This window comes from Monopterus albus, unplaced genomic scaffold (genome assembly GCF_001952655.1).
Source record: "Monopterus albus unplaced genomic scaffold, M_albus_1.0 scaffold88.1, whole genome shotgun sequence".
Classification (NCBI taxonomy): Eukaryota; Metazoa; Chordata; class Actinopteri; order Synbranchiformes; family Synbranchidae; genus Monopterus; species Monopterus albus.
In genome coordinates this window covers 1286068-1296859 of record NW_018127968.1, presented here as the reverse complement: position 1 = coordinate 1296859, position 10792 = coordinate 1286068, and the positions used below count along the sequence as shown (strand labels likewise).

At 39.9% G+C, this 10792-nt stretch overlaps 1 protein-coding gene across 1 annotated transcript in view; it reads left to right on the top strand.

The window, feature by feature from the left end:
• The first annotated feature begins 461 nt into the window (after positions 1-461).
• Positions 462-10792, top strand: part of LOC109964400 (carbamoyl-phosphate synthase [ammonia], mitochondrial) — a 44354-nt gene continuing 34023 nt past the window's right edge. The window contains 17 exon segments of the mRNA XM_074527650.1: positions 462-645; positions 647-664; positions 2702-2811; positions 3141-3285; positions 3655-3744; positions 3837-3893; positions 3974-4008; positions 4010-4106; positions 4909-5037; positions 5382-5488; positions 5706-5847; positions 5998-6075; positions 7404-7481; positions 7797-7890; positions 9410-9601; positions 9899-10056; positions 10223-10348. Of these exon segments, the coding sequence (XP_074383751.1) occupies positions 541-645; positions 647-664; positions 2702-2811; positions 3141-3285; positions 3655-3744; positions 3837-3893; positions 3974-4008; positions 4010-4106; positions 4909-5037; positions 5382-5488; positions 5706-5847; positions 5998-6075; positions 7404-7481; positions 7797-7890; positions 9410-9601; positions 9899-10056; positions 10223-10348 (1761 nt within the window). The 5' untranslated portion in view covers positions 462-540.

The following is a 10792-nucleotide window of genomic DNA, read 5'->3' as shown; positions in this document are numbered from 1 at the left end:
AACAGCCCTCAACCCCCGAGGACACTTATTCTACCAGCTGTTTGGCCTGGTGGCATACAATAATTTGTATAAAAAAATCACCAGATGTCTACAGAAACTCAACAATAGGCTATTTGCATTTGGCAAAATATTTGCACGTAGCAGTACTGGAAGCACTAAACCTTATCAGTTAAGTACATAAAAAAAAAAGATAAATAGGCTAGTGAATCATAAATTCAATACAAAAACAAAACAAACAAGCAAAAAACACTGGCAGTATGCCCGTCTATTTAAAAAAGAACTTTTAGATTAATTGCCATATTTGTCTCATGAACAATGCTGTTGTTAAGAGTGAGCCAGGCCTAGGGAACACCTATAGGGAACACCTATAGGGAACACCTACACCCAACTCCTCAGCCACACTGGTGAAAGGCCCAGCGGCCTATCAGGTGAATTGTCTGTTCCACCACGAGGGCCGACCCAAAACTCATCTATTCCTGTGTTTTTAAGACAGTTTTACTCGCAGTCAACCACGTTTAAAAAGGTTAACTTTAGAGTAATATGACTAATATCCGGTTAGCCTACAGCCTTGTTAAATCCCTGAGACAAGGATGTATGTTTGGCAGAAGAGTGGTAAACACGTTGTCCTGGCTGAGTCCTCAGACGAAAACTTTTTAGTGTGAAGGTAAGAAAACAATGTATGAATGAAAACTGCCGCTGTCAGTGCTAATTAAATGCGGGAAATGAACTTTCCCCTAACACTTTCTTAGAACAGCTGTATATTTAACGCTAACGCCGCAGTATGACGTGATTAGCGTTCAGGCCGAATCCCATTTAAAGATTTGTAAATTCAATGATAATCTGCCCACACGCACGTTGGCAAACAAACAAAACGTTGTTAGAGCTTTGACAAAAATCAACAGGTGCTACTTATATATTCGGAATAGACCTAGCACAACAAACATTTCTTATTTTAACCTAATTTAAAGCTGTAATTTCTGTAATGTTTTTTTAAAACCATTATTTTCAGGTTAGGATTTGTTCAACTTGTGAGCAGGAAAGATTCAGACGTTTTCACTTTTTTAATAGTTTTATAGTTAAGCTTAATTTTAAATGGATAAAAATACGAATTTAAATCAATCTACGCTAAATAAACCACAGTGATAAAGTGAAGCTTTTAGGATTTTTTTTTTTAAGTTGATTAAAAAAAAATCAGAAACTGGTATCTCCTCTACAAAGGTATTCACACATCTATTCAGAACTTTGTAGAAGCCCCTTTGCCAGCAATTACTGCTTCAAGTCTCTTTGGCTAAGGATCTATAAGCTTTGCACACCTGTATTGCCTGTGTGCCCACAGATGTTTTGTGGGGTTTAGGTCTGAGCCTTGGCTGGGCCACTCACGGGACAGTCAGAGACTTGTCCTGAAGCCAGTTTTGTTTTCTTCGCTGTAAGCTCTGACTCATTGTCATGCTGAAATGTGAACCATTGCTCCCGTCTTAGAGCATGATGGTGCCACCGCCATAATTCACTGTAGCCAGGTGATGTGCGGTTCCTGGTGTGCTGCAGACATAGAGCTTCAAGTCCTAGAGAAACCAGATAATCTTTTTCTTCATGCTCTCAGATTACTCTGCAAGTAGGCTGTTCACATTTCTATTAGTCAAAGTGGCTTCCAGTACACCAGTCTACAGTAAAGTCTTGATTGATGGTGAACTGCTGAGACGTCACAGACGCTCGTCGCATTGCTGCAGAGGACTTCTGAAGCTCTTTTACCTTGACTCTTGGGTTCCTGGTCTGTTTTTGTCTGGACAGCCAACTCTAGGACATATAATGGTGGTTTTAAACTTCATCTCACAATTACTAAGGCCGCAGTTTGGAGTGACACAGACAAAGGTCTGAACACTTTCTGAAGTGACTGTATCTGTGGTGTATTTGAGGATAGGATACTTTTTGTATCAGAGGAAAAAATGCATGACTGGGCAGTGTGCTTGTGATGACTATGGACTGGAGGTCATAGTTGATCACACCAACCTTTATATTCACATTTATCTCTCACACACACACACTGAGAGAAGAAAAACATATTTGCCTGTCTCAGCATTCACAGCACAATTCACAGTGGCTGCAGTTTCAGCGTGCAGCCCCAGAGGCTCACTGGCTGCCTGCAGTCCTAAACTCAAAGTCTACAACACATCTCTTTAAAGTTTTGTATTTGGTATTTCCAAACTTGCTACACAATCAACAAACAAAGATTTTGGTGGGGTTAGACAGGGCCAGTTTCAATATGTTTGTTCTAACTCCATACATAAAGCCTTGGGCACATACCAAAGTCTGAACCGGATCCAAGTAAGATTCCAGATGTGGTGATCCAGAATGTTAAAATTGTTAGGGCTCATAGAAAACTCTCTACTGTGAGACAAATACTGCTACAGACTTGCAACTAAGATCACATTCTAACTGAAACTCTGCTGACATGGTAAGGTGTTAACTGATTTGACATATCTTCAGAACTTTACTGACCTATATCCTGAAGAAAACCACCATTACTGAAATATAGGTTTTCAATAGGGGACAGTGAGTCATATTCTGAGGGTCATACTGCTTTTAGGTGTAATGGCATTATGGTGACATTGAACCGGCTTTGCAGAAGTCTGAGCTCTTTGAGTACTGTCTCATTTCTGGGTGAGATTTGGGTTTTTTTTATTTTTTTTTTATTAACTCTTAGACCCAAACAGCCCAGCTGGTCTTAGAGGATGGCACCAGGATCAAAGGGTTTTCCTTTGGGTATGTTGCCTCTGTATCTGGAGAACTTGTCTTCAGTACCGGCCTGGTGGGGTAAGGAAGAAGCATGGTACATATAGTACTAGGTAGAAGTTTGGTTACACCTTCACATTTGATGGTTTTTCTTTGTTTCTATTATTTTCTACAATGTAGATTAACACACTTCCAAACTATAAAGTAACTTATGGAATTATGTAGATAGCAAAAAGTGTAAACAAAACACATTTTTCTTTTCTATTACTTAAAGTAGCCACCGTTGTCCTTGGTGATAGCTTTTGATGCTGTTGGCAATATCTTTGTCAACTTCAAGTGGTCCAGTAGTCACCTGGAATGACTTTCATTTCACAGGTTGGCCTTATCAAAAGTTAATTCCCCTGCTTTAGGTATCCCGAGGCCCTGACTGATCCCAGCTACAGAGCTCAGATCCTGACCCTGACCTATCCAATTGTAGGAAATTATGGGGTACCAAACACACAGGAGCTGGATGAGCTGGGCCTGAGAAACCCTGTGGAGTCAGAGCAGATCCAGGTAGGGAGCCCAGCTGCTGTTTAAGGGGTTCGGGCATTGTGGAGACCCCAGTCCTACATGGTATTTATCATAAATTCTTGCTTTGATGCTCCTACACCACTGGGTGGTTTTGATTTTGATAGTGTGTTTGTCTTTGTCGCTACCCTGACTTGCGTTATTAGCAAACAGTATTTGATGTCTTAATTAATTCAGTAGTTGAACAACAGAAACTTGATAGAAGAAGAATTAATAATGAAGTAATTTCAAATGCGCTCCTGTTTTATTCATGATAAAGTAGCTGCTCAAGAAGTGTTTGTTTGTACAAGCCTGTTTAAACTGTTTTTGCTGTTGGCATGGAAATCTCAGGTGTCCCCAAGTTGGTGACTCCAGATATCTGGTCTTTTGGTTCAAGACTACAGCCATGAGTACAGCCACTGGAACTCTGTTAAGTCTCTGGGTCAATGGCTACAAGAAGAAAAGGCTGGAATTGAAATTACTGAGTACCTGGTGTAATGTCAGAGAGGTGAATAGAATTCTGCTGTTTGTAAACTTCCAACATTTACTTCTTAAAGGTTCCTGCATTGTTTGGGATAGATACCAGAATGCTGACCAAGGTCATCAGAGACAAGGTGGTGTAAATACAGAGTGCATCTTCTATAAATCATAATTATAAATCACTCACTGTTGTTATTTTTGCTTGTGGTTTCAGGGAACAGCTTTGGGAAAGATTGAATCCCCCCCCAACCTACCAGGAAATTAAAGTGTTTGGAAAAGGAAACCCAATTAAAGTGGTGGCCACTGATTGTGGTATTAAACACAACATCATTCGCCTGCTGGTTAAGGTGAGAATCAGTAGAGAAGAGTTAAAAAAAACAAAAACACACACCTTGGTGTTCAGTGTGCATCCTTATTAGATTACACACTTAGAAATGATGTTTTCATGACTAAGCCCCTGATGACCTTGTTTGTACAAATATAGAAAGAGAATTTTCCACCCTGGTGCATGTTTACTCTAGCCAGACCTGTTGGAGAAAGTAATGTCAGACTTAAGGAGCTCCAGAAATGTGAAAAGAAATGTTCTGTAATATTTATGCCATCCCACTGTAAGAGAAGGTTTATTTTTTGTTTATACTGTAGTTAATTGGTTGTAACAGTGACTTAGGAAAACACCCTGCTGACTTCTAATGGTCTGTTTTGTCTGTTCATCAAATGTTTCTTCATTTGCTTGCCTTTTATTCTTAATCTGACTTTATTTACCTGCTTGTTATTGGTCAGTGTTTGGCTGTCTGAACAATCTCATTTGTCAAAAACCTGTCACCTGTGACCATATGGTCCATAATATGTGATGATTATCTTTCTTTTTTATGGTGTTTAGAGAGAGTTTGTTGGACAAAATTGGAACCAAAGGTTTTGCTCTTGGCTGTTCATAAATCTAGACTGAAGTATTGTCATTGTCTGATAACTTCTGAGTCTATGAACTTTAGCCAGTACCAAATGTATTGATATTTTGACTAAGTCATGGGTTTATTTGGATGCTAATTATGAACAGGTCTTAAACATTATGTTGAGTGATTTCTTCACATTACCATGACCAATGGTAAGCAGTGAAGATTACAGAGTGTTCCTGTATGTCTCTTTGTGCAGAGGGGTGCAGAGGTCCATCTTGTACCATGGGACCAGGACTTGCTCAGTCTAGACTATGATGGCCTGTTCGTCTCTAATGGACCAGGAGATCCATCTCTTGCCACAACACTCATCCAGAATGTCCGTAGGGTAGGACATGGTGCTGTTGGTGTGGTGTTTTGAGCATCCGAAGAATTAAAACTTTAGTCCATGTTTGCACATCATATGAAATTTGACCATTAAGCATTTCATAGCGCCTCATTTCTTCTGTAGCTTTAAAGACTCAGCTAGCTATTATAGTCACCAGCAATATATTTGTACTTAAAATATATGGGTTTATTTTCATTTACAGCAAATTCATTTCAGATCCTTGTATTCTGATGAAGTTATAGCACCACAGAATAAATGCATGGCATGCAAGATGCATAAAGTTATTTGCATATTGTATTTCTATCATGTTTTAACAATATTGGCATGTGTTTTGTCCTGTGAAGGTGCTGGAGAGTGACCGTCCCCAGCCAGTGTTTGGTATCTGTATGGGAAACCAAATCACTGCTCTGGCTGCAGGAGCTAAGTCATACGAACTACCTATGGGCAACAGGTGAACTCAGCTAAACATAGTTAAGACACAAAATGTGCACACTTTTAGCCTCCTCCCTAAAGTTTGTCTCTGCGGTCACTAACACAGTTGTGGTGTATTATGGTACTCGTAATATTGGAAAGTTTTTTTTTAATCCCTTTTCATGTTTTGATGTATTGTCTCAAATGTAGAAATAATAAACACGAACTGTGTTTTATGCATTTCTGTGGTTCCCCAGAGGCCAGAACCAGCCTGTCCTGAATCTGATGACGGGCCAGGCCTTCATTACGGCGCAGAACCACCGCTATGGCATAGACAGCAAGTCCCTGCCCCCGGGGTGGAGCCCGCTGTTTGTCAACGCCAATGATGGCACAAATGAGGTAGATTTCACTCAGGCTGAATGCCTCTCTATAAGACATGGTGTTTTAATGCTTTTGTTGTCTAAGTGTTTGGTTAAAAGCACAAGCTTATCTACAGCTATAGCTTCACAATGTTTGTTTACTAAAATAACCTTTTTGCTGAAATTCCAGGGTATCATGCACAACACGAAGCCTGTTTTCACAGTCCAATTCCACCCAGAGGCTAAAGGTGGTCCCACAGACACAGAGGTAATTAAAGAGCATTTTGATAGTGCTGCATCAGGTACCTGAATACTATAGGAAAGTAAAGCTATGTACAGGAAGCAGGGAAAGTAAAACTTAGTCTTATCCATTGAAATGGCACTTGTGTAAATAGTATCCTGGAAAAGTAATTTGGGTGTTAGATAGGATCAAAAGAATAAAGAAGGATAAAAAAAAAAAAAACAAGAAATGAATAATGGTAAACGTCGGGAACAGCCAAACAAAAATGATAATAGTAAGCCTTGGGCCACAGCGTTGTCTCACAGAAATATGTGGTGTAACAAACTGTAGCAGTTAAGAAAAAAACAAAACACACCAGCTATCGCATTAGTATCAGAGAAACACGTAATCATTCGCTGTGGTTGGTGTTTGACTGTACCAGGGCTCAGGTGTTTAGGGAGTTTCTCTGTCCCTGCAATAAAATGTTGATGGTTTGGTGCTTCAGTTCTTGTCTCGAAATTTCAGGCAAGAACTATAGTTTCAGCCTTGGTCAAAGTAAGGTGTCTGTGATATTAAGGCAGAATAATAAGACCTGTCCTTTCTACCAAAACATACAGTTGACAGCTCAGCTGGAGAATTATTGCCTTCTCCCTGAGCCTGACTCACAGAGTAGAGCAATATTTTTAATACATTTATTTCAGACATTGAGGGAACAGTTCATTTTTTTACTTTCTACATAATGAGACAGGAGTGAAAATTTGCCCGTTTGTCAACAGTCACAGATAAAACAAAGTTGAACTTCACTATTCAACACATATCAGTAGTAGCAGATGCAGTTGCCATAGACGACAACTTGTCACTCTGTTGTAACTAACGCTACAGATGACTTTCATTTAATTGCTTTTTAGAGTTGATACAACTCTGGTTACAGTGTGTTGTCACTCACTCATCTGAAACACGGTATTTACGGTATTGGCACTAGATAGCTGAGTAACTGTGTGGATTATGTTTATAAAAGATGAACCTAGACGTTTATCTGATGAGAAACAAGCAACAAAGAACAAACTGCTTTATGTGCACCTTGTGGCCAGTGTATTTCACTATATAATACAGTATAAATGTGGTGGTAAAAACATGTTTAAAATGGAAAAATATGTAAAAAATAAACATGAATGAAGTATTACATTTAAACTTCGTACCTTCAGGCAGAACATGTTTTTTCCATCAGCCCCCAAAATGTTCGGCTACACAAGTATGAAACACTTCAGTTCAACAGCCAGTATGAAGATTACAAAAACAAAAACGCGACCTATTCCTAATATTATTAATATGCTGCTAACACTGTCTTTAATTTAGCATTTTCTTTGTTTCTACAGTTCCTCTTTGATGCCTTCATATCCCTGAGCATAGTGTCAGTCATGCCCAGGAAACCCTTCGTCTCTCCCAGGGCCCAGGTACGGTACACTATGTACACATGTCCAGCAGGTTTACCACTTTTTGAGCAGCAGATGATTTATAGGAAGGTGTGGCCCGTTTCTTGAGATTGTAAAAACTGATCAGAGAATTTATTATTTTACAGGGAAAAACCGGGGTGTTGTATTTCTGGTTGGGAACCAAACTAAATAACATTATCCTGATGATTAATATGTGAATAAAACAAATGCTGTTCATTACTATGCTGTATGTCAGACTCACTGTGATGATGCTGTTAGTTACTGTGTTAAAATGTTGCCATCCGCTGTGGGCACTGTGTGTTTGTGTTGACACAGGTGTCAGAGGTGCTGGTGCTGGGTTCTGGTGGTCTTTCGATTGGTCAGGCTGGAGAGTTTGGCTACTCTGGATCTCAGGCTGTTAAGGCAATGAAGATAAGAGATGACACAATGACCTGATATAGAAGTTTTTTCCTGTAGCTAAAACCAAATCCTATTATTTTCACATATAGGGCTCTATTTTCCTGGAAGAGGGCGCAGAGCTAAACTCGCGTCTAAACTCCAGGCACAAGGTGAATGTGGGCGTGTTCAACAGCGTTTTGCAATTTTGGTAGAGCGGGGACAGAATACATCATTACAGGTCAGAATACTTTTGTCAACAAGATGTTCTTTTAAAGTGCTCTATAAATAAACTTTGGTTTGAGTAACAAAACTATTTATGTAGAACACAATCACACATAAATATCTGATTTTGGTGAAACTGAATATGGTCGACCACAGCTCACAGCCAGTGGATGTGTTGCCCACTTTAGCTCCAGCTACAACAGTTTTCAAAGCTGATCAAACCACCATAACATGTAAAAACAGACACAACATACAGTATATCCTCACTGTAGCAACAAAGGTGTGTCTGTGTGAAACATGTTCGCTTGAAATCAAACTTAACAGTGACAGCAGCGCACAGTGAGGTTGGACTGACTTTACCTATAGGGTGTTTATGTATCTCGGCTCATGAGCTGCTTTCATGTGCTATTACAGTTTGTAATTCTTTAACATGTATTTGGATTCTCAAACACAGACTGCAGATCACCCCTGGGTGCATCCTGGTCTGTCCTGATGTGCACAAACTCTTTGACCATATTCATATCTATAGCCACACACTGAGGACTAGTTTATATTTCTTTCTAAATTGTTGCACCTATTTCATGATGAGCAATAAATTATTTAGAGTGAATTCTAGCAGATCAGTTGTGGATTTAAGTGTTATTTTAAGATGTTGTGGCTGTTAAAATACTTTTGGGTTCCTGATCTCGGGCTTCTCAGCTGAAGCGCTTGTAAGGAAAAGTACAGATGCACCTGTGAATAGAGTAAGAGGTGGTCTGAGCAGGTGTTATCCTTATTGGGTCAAATCCAGCACCAAAATTGCACTGTGCTGCCTAATTAGCATACACATGGCCTCAACTGTGTCTCCTCCCACCTTAGTGTAAACACATTCATTCATGGTGGGAAAATACCAAACACACAGTGTAAAAAAAAATATATTAAGTAGACACACGCCCAAGGAAAACTGCATAACACCTGCAAATGAGGCAACAGAGAAATTCTGCTGACAGGAAAATTGAGGCTGTGGTTCTGAACGAACACCCGTAACAATGGACATGCTGTGTCTTCTTCACGTTGAACAAGTTATCAACCAATATCAATGTAAGATGAACTGAGATGGCAACTAATTCCACATATGTTGCTGCTTAAGACTGAACCAATCGCTGCTTTGTCCTTTAACTTTTAGAAATGATTCCTGAAAATTAGATTTTTCCATACAAAAAACCAGTTTGGTGTACATACTGTGTATGGTACCCATTCTAGTCCCATCATATGGAATTAATAGGCCTTTTTCAGGGAGGACATGTTTACATGTAAATTAAATAAATGGGTAAATGCTGTATATGTGTAGGAGGAGAATGTGAAGACAGTGCTCATGAACCCAAACATAGCCTCGGTTCAGACCAACGATGTGGGCTCCAAGCAGGCTGACTTGGTCTACTTCCTTCCCGTCACACCACAATTTGTAACGGAAGTCATCAAAGCCGAGCGTTCGGATGGCATCCTGCTCTCCATGGGTGGACAAACTGCACTCAATTGTGGTGAGATGTGTAATTGTTTACTTCAATATGTGTAGTCGCTGATTTAGTGGTTCAGTTTTCTGTAGAGATCAGGAAGTAGGGGAAAGCAGTAATTGTGTGTTAGAGACTGGGACTCATCTCCTTCTGGAGTTAAATGGAAGGCACCAAAACTGACATGGTGGGAAATGCTAATTATCATCTAAGACTTGTGCAGCTTATAAGGCATTGTGACAAAGGCGTTCAATTAAATGGCACATCTACTGCTCAGTGAACAGGAGGAGACCATCTCATGCAAGTTGCTGTTTGTGTGATGTTCAGGAGTGGAACTGTTCCAGCATGGTGTCCTGGAGAAGTATGGGGTGAAGGTCCTTGGAACCCCAGTGGAGTCCATTATGGCTACGGAGGACAGACAGCTCTTTGCTGACAAGCTGATGGAAATCAACGAGAAGATTGTTCCCAGTATTGCTGTAGAGTCGGTAAGGATCCATACTTTTAGCAAATAACATCCACATGCACTGTCACTTTCTGAGCATATGAGTAGGTTTATGTTTGTAATACAAGTGTCACGTACAGCTATTTGTTCTGTAGTGGTGTTAACTTTTTTTATTGTGGGGAAATACAGCTTTTGTCTGCATCTTTCAGGTGTTTGATGCTGTGAAAGCAGCACAGCAGATGGGCTACCCGGTGATGTTACGATCGGCCTACGCCCTGGGAGGTCTGGGCTCTGGTCTGTGCGTCAGCAAAGAAACAGAGGAAACTGCCCAGAAGGTCAGAATAAATAGGATATGGTAGACATCTGGAAACGATTATTGTCATTATTTTCAGTGTGTTTTTTTTTCCTTAATATTTGATCAGTCATTCCAGTCAAATCACTAGTGCTACTCAGACTTTTCCTGGCAAACTTTTTACTTTTATGCCTTCACCCATTTTTACACCATTAACCTGCACAAAGATAAAAGCTTTGAAATAGTTTCCTTTGAGACATGTTTCTTTGGTCCTTTTCCAAGAAAGGTATAGTTTGCTGTTGCTAAGCAACATCCCTCCTTTGTGCTTCTCCGGTGTGCAGCATTATTTCTGATGGCTCAACTGGCTGTAATCTGTAATCATAAACTGAAATGAACTCTCTGTGCCAAACCCTTTTAGACTGGTACATTTTTTAATGCCATGCACCATGTTCTACTGCTCCTCTCATCTGGTATTTAAAAAAACATT